This window comes from Lagenorhynchus albirostris, chromosome 19 (genome assembly GCF_949774975.1).
Source record: "Lagenorhynchus albirostris chromosome 19, mLagAlb1.1, whole genome shotgun sequence".
NCBI classification, from domain to species: domain Eukaryota; kingdom Metazoa; phylum Chordata; class Mammalia; order Artiodactyla; family Delphinidae; genus Lagenorhynchus; species Lagenorhynchus albirostris.
In genome coordinates this window covers 4,691,033-4,713,616 of record NC_083113.1, presented here as the reverse complement: position 1 = coordinate 4,713,616, position 22,584 = coordinate 4,691,033, and the positions used below count along the sequence as shown (strand labels likewise).

Genomic DNA, 22,584 nt, shown 5'->3' with positions numbered 1-22,584 from the left:
CATCTGTGTTGTGGCATGTGTCAGAGATTTATTCATTTTTCCGAGGTGTCTCTTATGTCATCTGTGGGTCGAGAACCAGTTGGATCCTGTCCGGGCAGTGTAGCAGCAGGGGTTGAGAGTACAAACTCTGTAATGTGGTGGCCAGTTACACCTCCTTGGAAAGCCTCACTCTGCTCATCTGTAAAATGGGGATAATAACAGCCCCTCCCTCACAGGACTATTTGCAAAGTGACTGGAGTGTGCTAAGATCTCAGCAACTGTTAGGTACTATTGTTCTTCCGTCTTGCGAATATGCTGTAATCGGTCCAACCAACCTCCTACAGCTGGACATTACGGCTCTTCCTATTTTGCTGCTTTTTCAACAAATGCTGAGACAAACATCTTTAAATATTTTAACACTTGTCCAGTTATTTCTTTAGCATAAAATCCTGGAAGTGGCATTGGCGTGTTAAAATGTTATTTGTATTATGAAATATTTCTGACACGTAGAAAAAGAACAGACAGTGAATACAATGAACTCAGGGCTTCCACCTCCGGGCTTAAAAAACAAAAAAATTACAAATAACAATGTCCTGAGTAGCTTTCCTGGTTGCATCCCTTCCGCTCTGCCCACAGAGGTCGCCACTGGGACTCCCCCGTCCCTTATCATACCCATGCAAGTTTGTGTATAATTTCATGCGTCCACACACAACCCCTGTTTTATGTGTTTTAAAACTGCGTGCATTCGACTATGTAAACTTCTGCAACTAGCAGCATGCTTTAGGGTTGTCCAGGTTGATATACAGAGTGCTGGTTCACTTACTTTCACTGTAGTATGGTGTTCCCCTGTGTAAAGATACCATGATCCATTTAATTCATGCCTCATGTGATGGACATTTAAGCCGCTTCCAGTTTTTCACCCTTACGAACACCACTGTCGCAAGTATTCTTGTGCTTATTTTTTTGTTCACATTTTTGAGAATTTCTCTAGGGTGTACACCCGCTGGTGGAAGGTCTGCACTTTTTTTTTTTTCTTTCGGTACGCTAGCCTCTCACTGTTGTGGCCGCTCCCGTTGCGGAGCACAGGCTCCGGACGCGCAGGCTCAGCGGCCATAGCTCACGGGCCTAGCTGCTCCGCGGCACGTCTTCCCGGACCGGGGCACGAACACGTGTCCCCTGCATTGGCAGGCGGATCCTCAACCACTGCGCCATCAGGGAAGCCCAGGGCTGCACTTTTAAGATTCAGACCTGCTGATAGGACTTTCCCGAATAGCTGAGTTTTTTTGTTGCTGTTGTTTTTTTTAATTAATTTTTATTGGAATTTAGTTGATTTACAGTGTTGTTTCAGTTGAGGTGAGCTTTTTTTTTTTTTTTTTTTTTCGGAACGCGGGCCTCTCCCGTTGCGGAGCACAGGCTCCGGACGCGCAGGCTCAGCGGCCATGGCTCACGGGGCCGGCCGCTCCGCGGCATGTGGGATCCTCCCGGACCGAGGCACTAACCCGTGTCCCCCGCATCGGCAGGCGGACTCTCAACCACTGCGCCACCAGGGAAGCCCCGAGCTGAGCTTTTTATAGGGTCCTCTCTGCTTGCTGGCTCCCCTTCTCCGGGTGAGGCTGCATCTCTTCTCCGGAGCTATAGCCATCCTTATGGGGGTGGGGGTACCTGGGTTGGGGGTGTCTCCGAGCTGGGGATAGTCCCAGCTGGGGAAAGAACAGAGGGTGGGAGCCTGGAAGCACGAGTTAAGGACACCTAGGAGGGTGTTAAGGAAGACCCCTCAAAGAGGGACCAGTGTGGTCCTTATTTTATAGATGCGAGCCTGAGGCCCAGAGACGGCAAGCCACTTCTCCAAAGTCACAGAGTGAAGGATTGCAGAAACCAGCTTCATACATTCATTCCTTCAGCACAAATTAATGAAGCACCTATTCCGTGCCACGCATTGTTCCAAGAGCACAGGATATACAGCCGGCAACAAAACAAAGACCGCCTGCTCCAAGTGTGGGGCTTATTATTCTGGGCGTAATTATGATGAATTACTAATTATGTTTGCCTCTAGGACTGGAGCAGAGGGGTGATCTCAACTGTGGGCGTGGGGGGTGCCCCATGGGAGCTCCCATGAGTCAGGGCTTTCTTCAAAGCCCCCGCCTATCAATCTCCTTCTTTCTGACCCTTTCACCCACAGAGTGTATTGTGGGTACTCAAAATTAAACAGGTTATTTAGGGGAAGAGAAGGTGGTCTAGGAGTGAGGAAGAGAGCGAAAAGCCCTTTGCACCGGGCAGGGTTGTCAATAAAGTTTTGTCGCCTTGGCAACCGCCGGCCCAGACAGGCGGGGGGAAGGAGGTGCGCGCGCATTCACCCCCCCTCCCGTCCTCCCCTGCTTTCTCCCTCTGGTGGTCGAAGGTTTCGCCACAGAAAAAGAACAGGGAGGTCGCGACTCTATGGTGACAGGCGGAGACCTTAGCCAATGGAAGCATGAGTCGCTCCAAGGCCAACCAATCACATACGGGCTCTGGAGCAGGCGGTACCCGCCCTCTTTCCACTTGGACCCAAATAACCCGACCCAAACCCGCGTTTCTCCCGGAGCGACGACGCTTTCGGCCAATGAGGGCGTCGACTTTGGGCCGTGGGCGGGGATACGTCTCCATGGCAGCGCCGGAAGGACAGCGGCGGCAGCCACTGGGTGCAGTTGGCGGCTCTCAACAGCAGCGAGGGCGACGCGGAGTTTTTTAGGGGCGCTGACCGTGGGGCGGGCAGGGAGGGGCAGAGCGGAGTCCGGCCAACGGGAGCGGCGCAAGCTTCAGAGCGACTGAAGAGTGGCGGCGACCTTGGCCAATGGAAGGCCGTGACGGCCGTTGCGAGGCGGGCCCGGCTGGGCAGACGGGAGGCGCGGCGACCGTGTCTGAAGAGAGCTGGAGAAGGCTGTGGGAGGTGGTGGCAGCCGCAGCGCGGGCGCCTGAGGAGGAGGAGGAGGAGGAGAAGCGGGTGAGGGGCGGCGCGGGGCCCGACTTCTGAGCCCCCTCTCGGCCCCCGCCCCGCGCCGCCTTGGCTCCCGGTCGTCCCCAGCCCCGACTGTCCCCCTCCCCGCCCGGCCCCTCCTCGTGTCCAGGCGCCCACGTCTCCTGGCCCTTCGGCGAGCCTCAGGCTGCTCTCGGCGCCCAGCCCCTTTCCTGTGCTTCCTTACCCAGGCCCCGCTCTCGCGCTCCAGGCCCTTCCCTGGACCCTCAGCTCGCCCTCTGACTCTACACTCCCCTCCCTGGGTCTCAGGCCCTTCTCCTGCACTTTCCCTGCCTCCCCAGGCTCCTGTCTGCTTCCCCCAATTTCCCTGTGGACCTCAGGCCTTTCCCCTGGATTCTCACTGTCTACCCAGATCCTTCCCTGGAGCCCAGGCTCTCTTCTCGCGGCTCTTCTGTGCTCCTCCCTGGATCCCTAGGACTTGCCCCTGTCCCTGTTTGCTTCTCCAAGCCCCGTTCTGGAACCCCTAGGTCCCCCTATACCATCTCAGGACCCTCCCTGGACCTCCAGGTCCTTCTCTACTTTCGTTGGACCCCTGGTCTCCCTGCTAGCTTTCCTGGGGTCCTCCCTGGATCCCCAAGCCTTCCCGCAGCCCTCGGTCTCCCCCGCAGGCACCCCCGCCCCTTCTCCCTGCCCCAGCTCCCTCCCTGTGGTGTCCGTATTACCCGCTTGCCCCTCTGCAGCTTCCGTTCAGTCCCAGCGCCTTCCCGCAGCGCCCCCTCTTTATTTATCCCCAGCCTGCGTGCCTTCTCGACCCCCTTTCCCAGCTGCTCTAGCTCCTGATCTCTTTCCAGCTCCCCTTTCCTCGCCGTCCCCCATCTGCTCTCCCTGAAGCACCGTGGTGTCGGTGCCCACCAGGCCCTCTGCAGTCGGGGTTAGGAGGCTTGTTTTGTTTCGTTTTGCTAATCCCCGTCTTTCTTCTCTTTTTTTATGGGCCTCTTCTGCCTCTCCACACCGTTCCTTTTCTCTCCCCCCCTCCCCCCGCTTTGTCCTCTGTGCCCCTCCCTCCCCCGGAATCCTTGGAGAGAGAGCAGGTGCTGGGATCCTTCCTCTGCTCTCCCTCCCCTCACCCGCCTCCGACTCGGGCTGCCTGGGGTTTCACCCAGAGCCTTCTGAGGACTCCCAAGGGCTGCTGGGGATGGGGGTGGAGGCCAAGGCCAGGAGAGAGTGGGGATGGGCAGAGGAACAAGCAGTTCTGGTTGGGCAGGAAGCCTGGGCTTTTTCCTTGGTGAGGGCCAGAGGTGGAGCTGCTGGGTCCCCCTTGACTTCCACCTCCTGCAGGACTAAGCCTTTAGGGTTATCCCAGACTGCCAATTAATCAGCCTTCCGTGAGCCAGTTGGCACGTTTGCGTGTGTGTGTGTGTGTGTGTGGTGTGTATGGGGGTCCTGGGGAATCTGCGTGTGCGCACAGGGTCTGCGAGTGTGTGTGCACGTGGCGGGGCTGTCATAGGTGGTTGGAGGAGATGCAGCTACTAACGATGGTGGCTGGCATTTCTTTGGGGATCTCCCCATTGTCAGAAGCACTTGTTGCATTTCATCTTCACCGAGAGCCCTGTGAAGTCAGTATTGCTTTTCTCCCTGCTTTATAGATGAGGAGACTGAAGGGCTTGCCTAAGTCTCACACAACCTATAAGTGACATAGAGCAGGCACACGCCCGGGGCACCGCCCCTGCCCCTGCCCTGAGCTCTCCACTCTCCGCAGGAGGCAGCATGGTGCCTGGGGCACCATGGGCCCCGACAGAGTGACAGCCAGGGAACTGTGTGAGAATGACGACCTCGCCACCAGCCTCGTCCTGGACCCCTACCTCGGCTTCCGCACCCATAAGATGAACGTCAGGTGAGGCGACCTGGGGGAGGGCGACCGAGGGCTCGGGACCCCTTCCTTCCACTGCCACCCCTCAGCCCCATCCTCCTCTCAGCTCCGAGTGGGGGTGGGGGTGGGGCCTGGGAAGGCCCAGAGGAAATAGGCCAAGGCCCTGGGACCCAGGCGTGCCCTCTCCCCCAGCCCCGTGCCCCCCCTGCGGCGACAGCACCACCTGCGCTCAGCGCTGGAGGCCTTCCTGAGGCAGCGGGACCTGGAGGCTGCGTACCGGGCCCTGACGCTGGGAGGCTGGATGGCCCACTACTTCCAGAGCCGGGGCCCGCGGCAGGAGGCTGCCCTCAAGACCCACGTGAGGGAGCCCTTCCCTTCCCTCCCCTCGGCCCTCGTGTTCTCCCCGTCTCCTCTGCCTGTCCTGGGTCCTCCGCCCTGCCGGGCAGACCTTCAGCACAGCTCCCTGGGACTCCCTCACTTCCTAGCCATTGGGACCATCTGAGGCAAGGCTCAGAGAATCCTAGGAAAGGAGAGCTGGGGGGCCCTCTAAGATGGAGTCTAACTTCTTCATTTGACAGATGAGGAAACTGAGGCCCCGAGAGGGGAAGTGAGTTCCCTGAGACCACACAGCGAGTCAGTGGCAGAGCAGGACTAGAACCCAGGAGAGAGGGCCGAGGACGACCCTGCCCCATGTCCTCACCCTGCCACCCCTCACCTCCCCCAGATCTATCGCTACCTCCGAGCCTTCCTGCCTGAAAGCGGCTTCACCATCTTGCCCTGTACCCGTTATTCCATGGAGACAAATGGAGCCAAGATTGTGTCTACGCGCGCTTGGTAAGAGGGCAGAACATGCCTCCCAGGGCCCCAGGCCTGACAGGAGGCATCCCTCCCTGGGGGCTGCTGGGGGAGGAAACCCCCTGCCTTCTGGAGGAGACTGGACACTCGGGACAGGGCCATGAAGATGTCTGTGTTGAGAGAAAGGAGGCCGGGTCTGGTCCCCCAAGACCCTCCTGGCCCACCACGGCCCTGCTGGGAGATGAGATCCCCTCGAGACCCAGGCTCTCTGGGGCTGCCAAGAAAGGACTGATCTTGCACCCAGGACTGTGCTGTCTTTTTTTTCATCCCCACTGGAGCCCCTGCTGCGTAGCAATCGCTGCTGGGTACGGGGCAGGACCGTGAACAAGAGGACCCTGCCCACTGCTCACATTCTAGCGGGAAGGCAGGTGGTAGCTGAGTGAGCGCACAGGGCTGACCACAGCTGCTCAGTGAGTCCTGAGCCTGCCCGGGAATTTTGAGAGTGTTCCTGGGAGCCAGGCCTAGGCTGAGGCCCGAAGGATGAGCCAAAGGGTCTAGTGAAGAGTGCGGGGGCGCCTGTGGGGACTTCCGGGCAGGACTGGACTGCGAGAGGCCGAGGCAGTGGGCACTGGAGGCTGGAGGAACCGAGAGCGGGAGAGGATGCGGGTCAGGCTTTCAGGAGGTGGAGGGTGCCGCGCCTGCGCAGGTGTAGAGGCAACGGTGGGTGAATTTCAGATTTGGGAGCTGGAACGCGGTGGCTGGTGCGTCCCATCGATTCTTCCCGCCGGAGGCCTGGGATGAGGGGCCCCTGTCCCCAGCACTGGTGGTCAGGGAGGTGCTCACAGACCCACCACCTGGCTTCTGGGCAGGAAAAAGAACGAAAAGTTGGAGCTGCTGGTGGGCTGCATCGCAGAGCTGCGGGAGGCAGACGAGGGGCTGCTGAGGGCCGGGGAGAATGACTTCAGTATCATGTACTCCACCCGCAAGCGCAGCGCTCAGCTGTGGCTCGGCCCGGCCGCCTTCATCAACCACGGTGGGGACGAGGAGGGGGCTGGGGGGGCCGGAGGGGGCTGGGGGGGCGGGGCCGGGGGCGGGGTGGTGCGAGGAGCCAGCGGGGGAGGGGTTGAGCCCCGGCTCTCTGGCTCGCTGACCCAGTTCTCTTCTCTCCCCGCGACCCCCCAACTGGCTTCAGACTGCAAACCCAACTGCAAGGTGAGACGGGGACCCCCGTTCGCAGGAATGGGCACGAGGGAGGGGCTTTCTGCTCGGCGAATAGCCAGAAACTGTCCCGGGTCTCCCCGTCTGACAAAGTAGTTTCCCACCCCTGGCTGTGCAGCACTGGCGCTTGTGCGATTGTCAGAGGAGGGAGGGGCTCTGGTTAAAGTCACACTGGAACCCAGGCTGCCACCTGCTGGCCGCATTCTCCCTTCTCTGAACCTGGGCGGGGGGCTGGGCCAGTTTGGCGGGACTGTGGTGATGGGGAGACACAAAGTGCCCCTGCCTGTGCCATGGGCCCCGGGCTTCCCAGGGAGACACCCACGGCAGCTGTGATAGCAGGAGGCTGGGGAGGGCCTCCTGGGGTGGGGTCAGAGCAAGCGCTGCCCTGGGGGACAAGGACTCTTCCTGATAGGAGGTTCTGGGAGGCCACCCCCCACCCTGTGCTGCGTGTGGAGCACGGAACAGTGAGAGAGAGGAGTTGTGGGGAGGTGGCCCCTGTAAGGCCTTGGGTGCACCCTGCCAAGTGTGGGGCTCACCTGGCCGCCCTTGGGACCCCAGGGGTGTGGGGAGGGTTTGAGTCCTGGCTCTGCTGCCCTGGCCCTGTTTTCTCTTCTCGGATGGGAAACGGGGAGAACTTGCCTCCTGGGACAGCTGTGAAGGCTGGGTGTGTGTCAGCGTCCTGTGACTCTGCACACTGTTCCGTGGGTTTCGGGGCACAGACGCTGGCTAGGATGGAGAGTCAAGCAAAGCTTGGTGAGGTGGGGGTCAGCCACCACGTGGTGTGGAACCGCAGGCTGCATGCAAGTGACGCTGGAGCTAGGCTTTGAAGGAGGAGTAGGATTTTTCTAGGTGTTGAGGGCAAATGGGGCCGCTTTAGGGCATCTCAGAGGGGAGGCGCCACACCGGAGAGCGAGGAGGCACAGTAGCTCCCGCCTCGTGTGTCAGCATGAGCTGGGTCTGCCCCGTGGAGGCTCCCACGGGGTGAGTGAAGGGGGCTTGGTTCTCAGAGGCCCTGGTGCCGCTGCTCTGGGAGCTTCGGGGGTGGCCCTGGCAGGTGGCCTGGGGCAGAGCTGCGTAGGAGGTGATGAGGGGCAGCTGGGGTCTCAGGGAGGCAGGGAAAGAGGACGCCCAACACTGCCCGCTCGGGAGGTGCCGGCCAGTTGTCCTGGCGTCAGGCGGGTGGGCGGGCGGCCAGGGGCACTCCCAGGTGTGTGTCAGGCTAGGATGGACAGATGGGTGGGCGGGCAGATGGATGGATGGGAGTGCTGCCTCTCCCAAATGGGGAGCTTGGAGTCAGGAGCAGGCAGGCGAGAGGGGTGGCGATCCTGGACTGGGGCTGCGGGGTGGACACAGGCCTCGGGGAGGGCAGGATGCAGAGCCAGGCAGAGGCGCACATCTCGGCCACTGAGGTGCAGGCTGGCAGGGTGTCTCAGAGAAGCCCAAGAAGGAGTGCTGGAGGGAGCAGTTCTTGTGCGCGCTGCCAGAGGCTGGTTAGGTCATGTCCTGCAGGGAGGGTGGGAGCCAGCAAAACGGGGGAGGGTCAGGGAGTGCATGCTGAGGGCAGGCCCTGGGCAGGGCTCTTCCCCGGGCTCCTGGCGCTGCCCATCCTAGGGGGACCCTTGAGGCCAGGGTGCCAGCCAGGCAGGGTGGAGCCAGGCCACCCCCAGGACAGGGCGCTGAGCCTCCTGGCCCCTAGTTCGTACCTGCAGATGGGAACGCAGCCTGCGTGAAGGTGCTCCGGGACATCGAGCCAGGGGACGAGGTGACATGCTTCTACGGCGAAGGCTTCTTCGGTGAAAAGAATGAGCACTGTGAATGCTACACCTGCGAGAGGTGGGGATGGCCTGCAGGAAGGGACACGGTCCCTGGGATCCTGGGAACCAGAAGTGCATCCTCAGGGCCCACCCCTCCCTCCCTCCTCATTTCCCTCCCATCCTTAGGAGAGGCGAAGGAGCTTTCCGACTGCAGCCCAAGGAGCCCCTGCCGCCCCGGCCCATGGACAAGTATGAGCTCCGGGAGACGAAGCGGCGGCTGCAGCAGGGCCTGGATGGCCCCCGGGCCTGTGCCCACCCACCCCCGCTGCGCCGGGACCTGTTCTGCGGTGAGTGTGGGGCGGGGACCCTGTCCTGTTGGCCTGTCTTCATCAGCTGCTCCCCCAGCCCCAGCCCCTTCTCTGCCCTCCTCTCGTCTTGTCCCTCCTGGTACCCCGACTTGGTCCCCCAGACAGGACCTCACTCCTGAACATCCTCTCTTCATCTGTCCCCCTCTGAAGAGCATCGGGCAGGGGTGGGGGGGGTGGCGGCTGGCCTGAGGAGGAGCTCTTCCCCTCTGAAGAGGCCCTGCTCACACAGCTGCCCTTTTCTCTCCCCACTCCCCCTCCCTTGGGCCTCCACAGCTGCCTGCCAGCCCCTGCGCCCCCCGCCCTGCGGCGCCCGCCCCGATGCCTCACCCCTCTGGCTCCAGTGGCTGCCTCAGCCCCAGCTCCGGGTGCGCCCCCGGAGGCGCCGACGCCCCCAGCCCCGGCGGGCCCCGGCGCCCCCCGTTCTCCGTGCTGCCCGCGTCTCCCTGCACCGATGGGGAGGCTGTGGCCCCCACTGCTGCCTGCGGGCGGAGGCCCTAGTGGCTCTGGGGCCGGCCGCCCGTGCCCGCTGGGCCCCCCAGCAGGACTGGCACTGGGCCCGGCGCTACGGGCTGCCTTACGTGGTACGTGTGGATCTGAGCCGTGTGGCCCCGGCCCCGCCTGCCACTGCCACTCCCGTCCCCGCCGGGACCCCAGGCCCCATCCCCATCCCCAAGCAGGCCCTTGCCTTTGCCCCCTTCTCCCCACCCAAGCGCCTGCGGCTCGTGGTCAGCCATGGCTCCATTGACCTGGATGTCAACGGTGATGGGCCGTGACGGGCTGGACAGGGAGGCCCAGGCTGGGAGAGGAGGGCGTCCCTCCTGGTCCCCTCTGCCCTGAGTTCTCAGTAACCGACCTCCAGAAGGAGCTCTTGGACCTCTGGGAGGGCGTTGACTTTCAACCCCAGCACAGCTCTGACCCCCGGGGCGGGTTGGTTTGGACACCCCCTGGGGATCTGACCCCTGACCCTTCGTGACTGCTGACCCCTGAGCCACCCCCATCCTAGCAGGGAGCCCTGGTCATTGCCGCCCTCCCACCCCAGCCCCAGCCTCAGGGCTGAAGGAGCTGTTCCCTCCCCACCCGCCTTCTCCTGCCCAGGGAGCAAAGCCATAAGGGGTGGGGGCCGCCCCGTGGCTTCTCCAAAGAAGCCCAGGCCTCGGAGGAGGTGGAACTGACATGGGCTGGCGTTCCCTAGACACTGCCCCACAGAGGGGAGTCAGTGTGCTCTCGGCTCTGTGTCTGAGGTGGGGGGCGACGAGGGGGCGGCCAGGGGCATGTCCCCACCACCCCCGTGGGTCTCAGGGAGGCCGGTGCGACCTCATCTTTCTCATGGTGCTATCCCTGGTGCTACTGGGCTGTGGGGGCTCCCTCCCCTCCCCCACGCCAGAATGGGGTATGTTGGGGGATTGGAAGCACTTGAACTTTCTATTTTATTTTATTAAAACCTTGTCATAAGCAGTGCTCTGGGAAGCATTTCATCTTGATTTACATTTTGAAGTGATGTCCGTTGGGAGGGTGAGACCCTCCGCCTTGCTGGGGAGACCAGACCGGGAGGAAGCAGCCCAGACTTTGGGCGCTGAAAGCTTTGGAAGGGTGGAAGGGCAGTGGGCTCTGAGGATGGCCGAGAACAGAGGCGCAAACTGTGCTCATAAAGAACGCTTTCAGTCCCATCTTCTCACCCAGGTGGGGAGTCTCCCCATTTTTCAGATGAGATTAGTGAGGTCCAGCAATTAGAGTGACTTGTCCCGGGTCACCTGGGGCCAGATCACCCTTGTCTGAAGTCAGAGCCCCTCCCAGATCTCACGTGTGTCATCTCGGTTGGCCTGGCTCTGTGAGGCCAGGACAGTGAATCTTCTTGTTTCTTCTGATCCAGTTCAGTTCTCAGTTCTCCAACCAGGGATTCAACCCGGGCCACAGCAGTGAAAGCCCAGAATCCTAACTACTAGGCCACCAGGGAACTCCCCCCCATCGTCTCTTAATTCTCACCTCAACCCCCATTCTACAGAAGGAAATACTAACAGCTTACAATCAGTGAGTGCTTCCTGGTACCAGGCACCCGCTGCAAAGCGTCTTGTGGATATGTTTTTTTTGTTCATCGAGGCCTCACAGCCATTTCATGAGAACAAGCCAGGAACGTCTGAGGGTCGTGTGTGGGCTGCAGGCCCCAGTTTATCTCCTCCATGTTTACCGGCCTTGGAAAAGTTTACCCTGGAGGCTGATGAGGCCAGGCCATATGCATGAGGGACATGGGGGTGCTGAGAAGAGGGGGTGAACACACATGGAGAGGCTGCAGGAAGACTTGGGTGGGCCAAGGAGATGGCCCAGGAAGGGGCACTTCCACAGTGGGCCTGGGGGTGGGGATGGGGACAGTTCAAAGCAGGTAACTTTTTTTTTTTTTACTTTAAAATTCATATTATTTATGTATAGCCTGCTTCATCCCTTTCAGAATGAGAAAATGTGTCTTTCTTCCATGCAAATCCTACTGAACCCTCCTAGTTTTCTCCCTCAGGTTAAAAATGAGGGAGAGGGCCTCCCAGTCAGCAAGTGGTAACGAAGAGAATGAAGAGAGATGGTTGACACAGTCGCTAAAGAACTTGTCCCTCTAGATAAGCAGAAATTCATGGCTTCTCGGCAAATACGACAGCAGAGTAAGGAGGCTTAGCCTGGATGGACATTGGATGTTCCGAGAACCTCCTGGAATCCCATTTCAAATGTAGTAACTGCGTATTCACAGGCGTGTTCTTGGCGCAGAGGGTTTAGAGCCTTCATCCAACTCTCAAAAGTGTCTGGAACCCAAAACACGAAGATTAGAAACCAGTGATCGGGGTCTCTCACTCTCAACACTGCTGCTGTCTTGAGCTGCTAATCCTGTGTCACAGGACGAGGAGTGGCCTCTCAGGCCTCCACCCACGAGTTGCCAGTAGCATCCCCTTAGTGGTGACAGAAATACCTGTGATCATTGCCAAATGTACCCCTAGAGGTCAAAGCCAGCCCCCAGTGGGAACCACTGGGCTAGAGTGACAGGATGACAGGGAAGGAAGACCTCCAGGACAATAACTACAGCTGACACTGGTCGCAGGTTCTGTGCATCTGGCATCAACCTTCACAGCAGTGCCACCAAGATCACCCCCCTGCCTTTGCAGGTAGTCGGAGGGCAGGCACGTCTGCCTGAGGCCGCACAGCTGGTACGTGGACAGAGCCCGCCTTGCTGCCAGGTTTCTGCCTCAACCACCAGGTAGATGGAGCCCCAACCACGATAGGGAAGTGAGAGGAGTGTGTGTTGGGTCCAGTGAGCTGGCGGGCCCTGGGATGTTTGGGTGGAGCTGGGGCTTGGGAACCCCAGGGGGAGGGTCGAAGGGTCAAGGCTCAAGCTGAGAACCCCGTCATACACTTGGGGGCCAGAGCAAGGAAACGGGGAATCTGGCTGGGGGAGGAGGAGGAGGGAGTTGAAAGAAACGGGAAATAATTACAGGCCAGAGTCTCAGGAAGCCCCGCACTCTGCAGTGCCTTCCCCAAAGCTTTCTAAGTCCCCCTCCTTGGGTTACTGGGACGGCAGGGAGCCAGGCAGGACATCCCAATCCTGGATCCCATTTCTCCCCTTGGGGGAGCTCTCTGATGCTTTTACCCTGTGCATGGGGCTGACCAGATGCCTGCAGGAGCTCCAGGGCCCTGTTGATGGTGTTGGTCATCCTGGGGTTGCTGATCCAGGAGGGCAGCTGACGATCAGCCACCCCCACCTCCAACATGATATTGGGCACCAGAATCAGGCCGACATGAGGACTCTGAGTGCCTCAAATTAGTTACATAGACAGAGAACCCACACACCCTGAGGCCGGCTGCACTGGACGCTGTCCTGGCTTGTGACACAGCATCACCCTCCCCACGGCCCTGTGAAGTCTAGGTGTCGTTATCACTGTATTTTAGGTGAGAAGGCCACAGTGCAGAGGGCTTAGGAAGTTTGTCTGGGGCCACAAGGCTGGCAAGCTTCAGGGCCAGGACTTGAACCCATTCTCAGAGCTCAACCAGGCTCTGAGATCCTTGGGATGGGAAAGAGGCAGACACCAGAGGGGAGGCTGGGGCCGTGCCCACTGGAGACTCAGGGCTTGTTTCAGCAGTGGCTTCCGTGGGATGGGGGAGTGGGTGGAGACGAGGGCCAGAGCAGTGCCTGGAGGGTTCATGGAGCAACGGGTGAAGGGCACCGAGTGGTTTTGTGATTTTGACCGGGAAGCACCTGACCCTTTCAGTAGACTGGGAGGAAGGAGCTGCAGAGGGAGGGAAGAGGGTAAGTGCGGTTGATGGGCTGGGTCTGGGAGGGGGTAGCAGGGAGAGGAGGAGGAGAGCAGGGATGCAGGTTGTGAGGAGGGATGGGGAAGTCAGTTTCCTTTGTCCCGGGAGGCTGTTTCGGGACAGTGAGCTTGACATTGGGGGTTTCAGGATGTGGGCGGGCGAAGATGGCCCAGGAGCCTAGGAAGAGGTTTTCAGAGCCAGAGTTTGGGGCCTGAGAGTGTTGGCCCAGCCAGCTGGAAGTGAAGTGGGTCTGGCCCTGCCCTGGGTTCAGGCATCCATAGGGCAGCGGTGGCCAGAGGGAAGCCAGGAGTGTAAGAATGTCCCAGGAGTGGTCAAGGGATGGTGGCAGGGATCCTGGCCCCAGAGGGAAAGAATGGGGAACTGGGAGGGGCTGCTGGCCCACAGGGCGAGAACGCACTGCCAGCACTGGCGCTCTGGTGAGGTCAGGAGGCTGGCAGTGGCTGCACAGGTGTCAGGCCTTGTGCTTGGATGCTACCTGGACGACCTCACCAAGTGCTCAGACAGCCGCCAGCCCCATTCATTCGGTGACTCAGAGCTGCCTGGACTGCGTGGCATCACGGCTTTCCTTCTTCCCTGCAGCAGCGCCACCTCTGTGCAGGCCAGAGGTCTGCAGGTCGGGGGAGGTCACATGAACGACTCACCCCCTCCTGTAGCTTCCAGCCTGTCTGTCTGAGTCCACACCCCATGCCCTCATTTGCCCCTCTGCCTCTCAGGTTGTGGTCTGAGAGAGGGGGCCCGGGGCCAAGGTTTCGGGTGGGGCCATCCTGGGAGATGGCACATCTGGGGTGTGCCCTGGGTAGGGGGATGAGGGCAGCATAGAGGGGGTGAGGGGAGTGGATGGAGCCAGTTCTCCCCTGAGCTTACCCAGCCCCCCCCATCATTCCACCCCTCCTGAGAATGGGATTTTGCACCATCTCTGTTGACAGCTGGGGAAACTGAGGTGACGCAGGTCAGGAGGTTTGTCCAGGGCCACCCAGTAAGTTGTCCTATGATTAGTAATAGCCACCTTTGAACCCTGGGGTTGAATGGAGACCTCATGAGATCACTTCAGGCAGAGTCTGGGGGTCCAGGCTGCCCCAGGAGACTGACAGCTTCAGGCAGAAAGTCAAATCCACCGCCACCCTGATGCCCAGGACTCATGCCCATCTAGGTCAGGCTAGAAGCCCCAGGCTCTGAGCTCTGTCAAGGGTCACTCCTCAGCCTGGCTCAGGGTGGGGGGGAGGGGGGGAGGGAGGTGGTTGGAGAGGTGACATTTTGAGGGGCATCTGGAATCAGGATGAATCTCAGCATTGTGGTCCCTGAGCTTGGCTGAGGGCAGGCCCAGAGCCCGAGTGGGGCGGGAGCGAAGAAGAATTTATCCTGGAGCTCTGAGCGTCCTGGAGGAGCTCGCAGTCAGGAACGGGCTGGCAGGAGAGACTGAAGTGACGTGTGTTTGATCAGAGGAGAAAAGGCTGCTCCTGGCTGTGGACAGGGCGCTCCAAAGACCTAGGGGACCAGCGCAGAGCACCCTGTTGGGAGGGGCTCATGTGATGGGGTTGGGGATGTACTGGGAGGGATGTGGAGTCAAAGGGGACAGGGGAGTGAGGGAGTGGTGGCAAGCCGGGAAGGGTGGGGAGCAGGGGAGGGAGTGATGGGGTCAGCGCTGGGTGGTATATAAAAGACTCCTTGGAACTTGAGATGGGATGGAAGGGGTGGGGCAGGAAGTCCAGGAGCCAGCTGGGGAGGTGGTCCAGGAGGGGAAGAGGATCCTGAAGGAGGAGGTGGAGGGAGGACTTGGGTGACAGGTAGGTGTGGGGACTGAGAGGCAGGAGGACCCTGGAACCGTCCTGGTGGACAAGTGTTGGGACTCAAAGAGCCAAGGGAGACCCTGCTGAGAAGAGACTGCTGCCTGCTGGAGGGGGGAAGGTGGGAAGGGGGTGGGAGCGGGGGGCTCAGCTTGCTCCTACCCTGACTGTCCTCCCTCCATACCAGCCCTGATGGAGCCCAGTCCTCCCTCACCCCTCCCATGATTAGAACCAGTAGTGTTGGCTGCAGGGCACAGACAGGGAGGATCTCCCGACGCCCCCATGCGCACCTCACTGACCAGACATTAAGAAGAAATATCAGCAATAACATAGCTTTATTTGCAGCTTAAAGATGGGGCGGGGTTTGTGGTGGTGGGGCCGGAAGATGAGAGAATTGGGGGTGATGACACTGATACTGATCCCTCGGAGAAGCCGCCCTCGGGCCGTTAGATTTTGGCAGCGAAAGTCCCGTCCTTGATCTCGGTCCAGCGCTGCACCTGGGGTGGGGGTGGGGGTGGGGGTGCGGGGTTAGGATGGAGGAAGGTGGGAAGCGGGCGCTTGCTCAACTCAGCCGGCCCATCCACCCTCGCCCGGCCCGTCTGTGCGCTGCCCCTCTGTCCGCTCACCCAGCTCATGGGGCACAGCGCGTGGAACACGCGGAAGTAATACTCGCAGGGCTGTGTGCTTTTCCCGCGGCGCCTCATCCTCTTGACGCAGGGATGGTAGTCTGCCGAGTGGGGCGGGGGGGGGGAGGAGCGGGCAGGTGGGCGGGGTCGCAAGCACGCCCCGCCCCCTCCACGCCAAGGCCGCGCCCTCCAGAAAGGTCCAGCTGCAGACCCGCCTCCTCCCCGCAAGGCCTCGTCTATTCCGTCACCCCACCCTTCTGTGACTTGATCGCACGCCTCCAGAATAGGCCCCGACCTTCCACTGATCGGTCCCGCCCTATCATACAAGGCCCCTCCCCTCCCAGGTAGGTCCCGCCCCTTCAGACCGTGGTCCACTCCACCTCCCACCCCAACGGTCTCCGCCCCCGCGGCGAGTCCAGGACCCTCTCCTCGTCCTCAGGTGGGGCGCGCCCCTTCCTGCCTCCCACCTTCTCTCACCCGCTCCCCCTAACTTGGCCCGCGAGGTTTTACCCAGCAAGTTCTGGTAACAGTTACGGGTCTGGTTCTGCTTGGGGAAGCGCGGGTCGAAGGGTGCCGTTGGCCATCACCCCTTTCAGGGCTTTGGGCAATCAATACCCAACATCCACGAAGGCGGCGTCTCCTGCGGGGAGGGATGGGGTTCTGTGGGGCCTAGGGGGCGCCCCTCGCTCCGACCCGCACTCAGCTCCTGACCCCCACCACGAAACCCAGCCCCCGTTCCCACCCGTCCTGACCTCACCAGGCTGATGTCAGCGGGTCACTGGCTCAGTTGTGCTTGTGGCTCCGTCCGGGGACACCCTCGCTTCTGAGTCTCGAGGGTCCCAGCCCAGGAAAAACACGACCCTCCCAGTCGCATTGGCTGGGACCCCCGGAGCCCCAGGCAATGGACGCCGTTGCGCCGTTGCGTTGGGACGCGGGGCGGGGTCGGTGTGGACCCGCCTCCCCCGCCGCGACTCCCACCTCCGGCCCGACACCCCCACTTGGGGCCGGCGCTCACACACAGGCACCCGGGCGCTGCTCTTGCCGAGTCTCAGGCTCATCTCTGCGAAACTGGGCCACCACGCGGGCTCTCCCTCGACCCGCCCCCCGCCCCCCCCAATATATAAAGATATAGATAGCTCTGGTCTCTACCGGAGAAGGAGCATCCCCGCCCGGCCTTTTCAGGACCCTGATTCTTACAGTAGAGGTGCACAACACCTAGGGGCCTGTGAGGAAGAGGAAAGAGACAGGGTGGGGTCCGGGCTCCTGGACGCCAGCGCCAGGTATAAGGCTGATCTGCAGGGTTCAGGGGCTACCTGGCCCCGCTGGGCTCCTCTGGACACTTCGGCGACTGAGGTTGAGTCCCCCGCATCCCGCTATTGAGGCCGCTGGGAACCGTGCATGCTGCAGAGAGAAAGCCAGAGAGGGCTTTGGGGGATCGGCAGGGAGAGAGTAGTAACTGCTCAATAAATACATGCTGATGGGGGTCAGGGGGCGTGGTCCTGCTCCAGGGCCCGGCAAGCCTGAGCTGGAATCCACGTTTCCACCAGTGTCCCTCCTAGGTTTCTCTCCCTCCTGCCTCCTTAATATCAAGTCTGACTCTGGATCCTTTGCCCCAACATCCAAACGCACTAATATCTCTTTCCTCTTAAGAAGCCCTCTTTTGTCCCACATCCTATACCAGCTTCCTCTTCAGGTCCCTCCTCCCCTTCCAGCAGATCACTTGGAAAGAGCTGGTCTACTCCTTCTCTCCGATTTCCCTCTTTACATACATATGTATGTATACAAGTAGTGGGAAAATACACATCCCATGAAATTTACCATTGTAACAATTTTAAAGTGTACAATTCAGTGGCATAAATTACATTCATAATGTTGTGCAAGCACCACCACTACCTAGCTCCCAGGACATATTCATCACCCCAAAAGGAAACCCCAAATCCATTAAGCAGTCACTTCCCCTTCCTCCCATCCCTTGCAGCTTCTGGCAGCCACCAATCTGCTTCCTGTCTCTTCGGATTTGCCTCTTCTGGACATTTCTTGCAAACGAAAATCGTACACTGTGTGGCCTTTTGTGTCTAGCTCCTTTCGCTCAGCCACATGTTTTCAAGAGTTGCAGCACGGTGATCCACTTCCTGTGCTCCCTTAAGCCTGCCCCACTCAGGTCTTCGTCCCCACCAGGTCACCTCCTTGCTGTTACATCCAGAGGTCCTCTCTCGTCCTGTCTTCCTTCACCTGCTCGTGGCATCTGACACGGCTGCCCTCACGATGCTCCTCATTTTCTTCACCTGGTGTTCAGGATGTTGTTCAGTGTTCACTCTCTGACTATGGTGCCCCTTTCCCTAAACACCTTGGCCTCTGTCTCCACCTGCAGTCACTCGCTGGTGACCTCCAGTCTCATAGCTTGCAGCAACCATCCATTTGCGGATGGTTCCCCAAATCATTCCAGACTCATGTGTCCAGCTGCGTACCCTGCATCCTCACCTGACATCTCAGAATCAAGATGTCCAAAATGGAATTCCTGATCTTGTCCCTGACATCTACTCCACTCACAGCCTCCTTGACTGCTGCATCTTCCCAGTGGCTCAGATCCCAAACCTCAATGCCATGTCAACATGCCCAATCCACGAGCTGATCCATTGGCTCAACCATCAAAGTATCTCTGGAACCCCACCACTTCTCAATACCTCCATTCCTTCCCCTCTTGTCCAAGCCACCATCATCTTGTTCCTGCGTCATTGCAACTGCCTCCCCACTCTTCTCCCGGCATCCACCCTTCCTCCTCTACCTTCTCCACACTTCAGCCAGAGAGAGTCCTTTCTAACATACAGCAACTCCAGCCATTCTGCTCAAAGCCTCCAGTTTGCTCAGCATCAAACCCAAAGTACTTAAGATGGCCCCACATGATGGTGCCACCCTCGTGACTCCTGCGACCACAATTCCTACTCTGGGCTGTCCTGGAGCTCCCTCTTGGTCCAGCACATCGTACACATTCCTGCCTCAGGGACTTTGCAGTGGTTGTTCCTTCTCAAGGGAACGAATTTCCCCAGATGTCCACATGGCTTCCTCACTCCCCTCCTTCAGATCTTTACACAAATGACACTAGCTCACTGAGGCCCTCCCGGACCACCCAATCCAATACTGGAAGCTGCCTACCCCCACTCGTAGCCCTCCCTACCCTGCTGTTTGCCCGGAGCCCTATCAGCTAATAATGTACAATATAATTACTGTGGATTTTATTGTCAGAGTTCCCAGCTTCAGCACTACTGATATTTTGTGGAGGATCATATTTTGCTGTGGGGCACCATCGCGTACATTGTGGGATGTTGAGCATCGTCCCTGGACTCTACCCAAAAGATGCCAGGAGCACCCCCTCCCCAAATTGCTCAATGCCATGTCCATAGTGCATAGAATGATGCCTGGCACGTAGTTGACACTCACTATACACTGAGAGCACAAAGGAAAGTGGAAAAAGAAGGAATGATCCTCTCTACCTCGTGGATAACAGAGTTGACAATACACGTTAGCTGTCACCCCAAATACCTGGGCGAAGGAGCAAAGATGCCCACTTCCTCTATCTTCTCCACCTTGGAGGCCATGTCCTTCATACTCTCAATTTCCAAGAGAGTGGGCAAGAGAATCTCCAAAGACGACCCCACTGTGGCCATGGGGCACTGGTCCGGCACCCTCTTGGGCTCTTGAGATACTCTCCTGGGCTGTTGGGAGACCCTGGCCTCCATCTTTGAGACAGGGGTCAGAGAGGTAGGAGACTCCGTTACGTCCTCCCACCTCGCTGAGGGCAGAGAGATGGGAGTCAGGGAGGCAGCATTCATCCTGGGGCTGCTGGTGGCACGCCTGGGGAAGGGGGATGCTTTGGAAGGCCCCTTTGGGTCCCGGGGCACCTCCTCCACCTCCGCCCATGGATGCGTGTTCCCCGTCGCCCAGGCCCCCAACTGTGGCTGCTCCCTGACCACCACCGGCATCTCCTCCAGCAAGGACACCTTGGTGGTGCTGAGGGGTACCGTGTCCATAGTTGGCATGGCAGACCCCTGCTGGGTTGAGAGCCAGGAGGGCAGATTGAACAGAGCTGATCTCAAGGAGGGATCCTTGGAACTGGCAGTGATCATCAGCTTGGCACGGGTGAGCCCTTCCACTGAGAAGGGCCCGGTCTGCCCCTGTGAGGCTTCCTCGATGGCCAGCTCCTTGGTCTTGATCCACTTCTGCTGCTGCCCCACCTCCTTGGATTTGAAGCCCAGCATGTCCAGAGAGATCTCCTTCATCCTGCGGACTTTGTCCTCCAACTTACCCTTGCCCTTCAAGCCATCCGCGGTGACATCCTGGGCTCTGCTGACCAGGACTTCCTCCGACTCCTTCTCGGTGGTGGTGAAAGGCAGCTCCAGGGATGTTTTCTGAGTCCTCACCTCTACTATGTTTGTCTCCTGGGTGCCCATCAACACCACGGCTCTGGCTTCCCTTCAGGCTTGCTTTTCTCAAGCACATCTCCTCCGTGACTTCCCGCAGGCAACATGCCCGTGGTGGCAGGGTCCAATGTCATTTGGTATTGGGTAGGTAAGGTCAGAGCCTTATGGGACAGGGTAGGTAGGAACACAGATTTCCTGTTTGGAGCAGGGGGGGACACAGCCTTCGGGGGAACAGCAAGTGTATACGCGGCCTTCTGAGATGGGGCAGGCATGGCTGGGGCCTTGTGGGGAGTAGCCAATACATGTGTGGCCTTCTGAGATGGGGCAGGTGTGGCTGGGGCCTCCTGGGGAGCAGCAGGAAAAGCTGGCGCTTTCCGGGATGGAGCAGGTACAGCCAAGAACTTCTGGGATTGGTCAAGGATGAATGGAGCCTTACAAGAGGCAGCAGGGATGGCTGGGGGCTTCTGGGAGGGCGGCGGCCACAGTCTCTACACGGAGTCCAGAGGTCTGGCCTGTTCGTTGCACCTGCGGAAGTCAGGAGGGTAGGCGGCTGGGCAGAGGGAGGACGTGGACAAGGTGCTGGCCTCCGGGTCCATCAGGTCGTCCATGTCCTGTTGCCACGGGTACATATGCAAGTGATCACAGGAGCCCAGCAAGGGCATTTCAGGGCTGTCCTCTGAGATACAGAGTGAAGGGGTCTCAAGTAAACCTGCCAGGCATGTGGCCCCCTCAGAATCAGAGCACCCCTCTAGGTAAATGGAGGGGAGGGGAAGGATGGTCAAGGCCAGTGGAGATGCCCAGACCCAGGCCCCCAGCCCCTCCCCCCTCAGACCCAGGTATCCAGCCCTTGTTCTCTCCCCCTCAGACCCAGGGGTCCAGGCCCCCAGCCCCTCCCCGCTCAGACCCAGGTATTCAGCCCCTGGTCCCTCCTCCCTCAGACTCTGGAGTGCAGGCCTCCTCCTCCTTCAGAGCCAGGGGTCCTGGCCCCAGCTCCATTCCTGGGGCTCCTGTACTTCTGGCTTTTGGTCTTGGCACCCTCTCGAATCTAGAACCATAGCTGCCCCCAGGGGTCTGTAGGGTCAGGGCCCACCTGGAGGTGCCACGTGGCCCGGGTCCATGGGGGGCGTGTGGAGGGTCCTGGGGGCCCAGGAGGTGGCGGGCTGCTGGAGCAGGTTGATGAGGCGGATCCAGCAGTCAAACAGGAAGCTGACCTCATTGTCAGGGGCGTCCAGCTCCAGGTAATAGCGGCGGCCCATGACCAGACGCAGCTTCAGGTGCCAGGCAGACAGGTCGTGGACGTAGAGGTGGGCCAGGTCCAGCGGGATCATCCTAGCAGAGGCAGGAGATGGAAGCGGAAGAGCAGGAGATGGGGGCGAGGTGGCAGGGGATGGGGGGATGGCGGCACCTGGTGAGGACGAGGCTGGAGCGCTCCCTGCCCGCGGGGGGGCTGGGCCATCAGCAGGATGTCTGGCAACACCAGGCCTGGCAGGGAGGCAGCCACGCCCATGGTCACTCGGTTGGTTCTGTGGTGCACATGCACTGGGGCCCCTCGACTGGTCACCTGGGGATCCAGGGAGAGGGGCTGGGACCACTCCTTTCTCTTATGCTCCTCTGGCACCTCCACACAGAGCTCCACCCCCGAGCCCCCCAGCTGCCTTGTGCCCTCCTGGGCCCAAATCCCCCAGCCCAGGGGGTCTCCCTTCCCTCCTGCCCCTCTCTGCCCCCAGGGCACAGGGAGCCAGGGACCTGGACAAAGTTACTCTCGAACATGGGCAGCGGGCGGAGGGGCAAGTACTCGCCCTTCTGGAGGGTCTTCTGCAGCTCGCCCAGGGTGGGGACCCACTTCAGGGGGCCCTGGAGTGGCTCCCAACGCCTGATGTTCCAGAGCCGGTTCATAATGGCTGCAGAAAGTGTCGGTCACCCGGAACACGGAGGCAGGGTGCCAGCCCCCCAGCCCACTGGCCCCAGACCCTCGGGCTTCAGCAGTTCCAGAGGGTGGAGCTTCCCCAGGGCTAGGACATGGCCCTGCAGGGGTGCTCAGCCCTGGCCTGGGGGAGGAGCCTTCGTGGAGGAGCTTTGTGACCTCATCGGACACAGCTGCAGCTCTTCCTGGGAAGTCTCCAGGGGCCTTCAGCTCCCTTCCCCTCCAGGAACCTGTCCTGGAGTCTTGAGGGCTGGGGTGGGTGAATCAGAAGCCCCTGCTCCAGACCCAAACTAAGGACGACCCGGGGCCCTGGGAGGGGCCGTCTGGGATGTGGTAAGTGAATAATTAAACAAAAGGGTTTCTGACTCTTAAGAGGGGAGGCCTGAATTACAATCCCAACTTGCCACTGACCCATCTCTACACCCTGGGTAAGGTCTATACCCCCAGGAGCCTCAGTTTCCCTGTATCTAACTTGTTTGCGTCCGTGGCAACGGTTGCTGTACATTGGTTATAAAGAAAGGGACATGAGGTTTGGAATAAGCCAGACCTTTGGCAAAATCATATTCTGCCTTTCCCTAGCTGTGTGGCCT

At 59.9% G+C, this 22,584-nt stretch overlaps 3 protein-coding genes across 3 annotated transcripts; 1 reads left to right on the top strand and 2 right to left on the bottom strand.

Moving 5' to 3' along the window:
* Positions 1-1,854: 1,854 nt before the first annotated feature.
* On the bottom strand, positions 1,855-4,701 carry LOC132510200 (uncharacterized). The gene is made up of 3 exons (XM_060132002.1): positions 4,654-4,701; positions 3,159-3,403; positions 1,855-2,930 (listed from the first exon to the last, which is right to left on the bottom strand). The coding sequence occupies exons 1-3, from the start codon at positions 4,699-4,701 to the stop codon at positions 2,474-2,476; spliced, it is 750 nt and encodes a 249-aa protein (XP_059987985.1). The 3' UTR covers positions 1,855-2,473.
* KMT5C (lysine methyltransferase 5C) lies at positions 2,758-10,394 on the top strand. Its single transcript, XM_060131268.1, has 9 exons — positions 2,758-2,959; positions 4,692-4,826; positions 4,995-5,160; positions 5,527-5,636; positions 6,467-6,630; positions 6,790-6,809; positions 8,512-8,648; positions 8,756-8,916; positions 9,211-10,394. Exons 2-9 carry the CDS (start codon positions 4,717-4,719, stop codon positions 9,708-9,710), a joined length of 1,368 nt encoding a protein of 455 aa, XP_059987251.1. The 5' UTR covers positions 2,758-2,959; positions 4,692-4,716; the 3' UTR covers positions 9,711-10,394.
* A 5,866-nt stretch (positions 10,395-16,260) lies between these two features.
* GARIN5B (golgi associated RAB2 interactor family member 5B) lies at positions 16,261-22,084 on the bottom strand. Its single transcript, XM_060132000.1, is given in 9 exon segments — positions 16,261-16,292; positions 16,802-16,875; positions 19,193-20,108; positions 20,111-20,474; positions 20,583-20,779; positions 21,161-21,399; positions 21,476-21,507; positions 21,509-21,631; positions 21,817-22,084. Coding segments are annotated over 9 exon segments (2,127 nt in total). The 5' UTR covers positions 21,967-22,084.
* Positions 22,085-22,584: the final 500 nt, after the last annotated feature.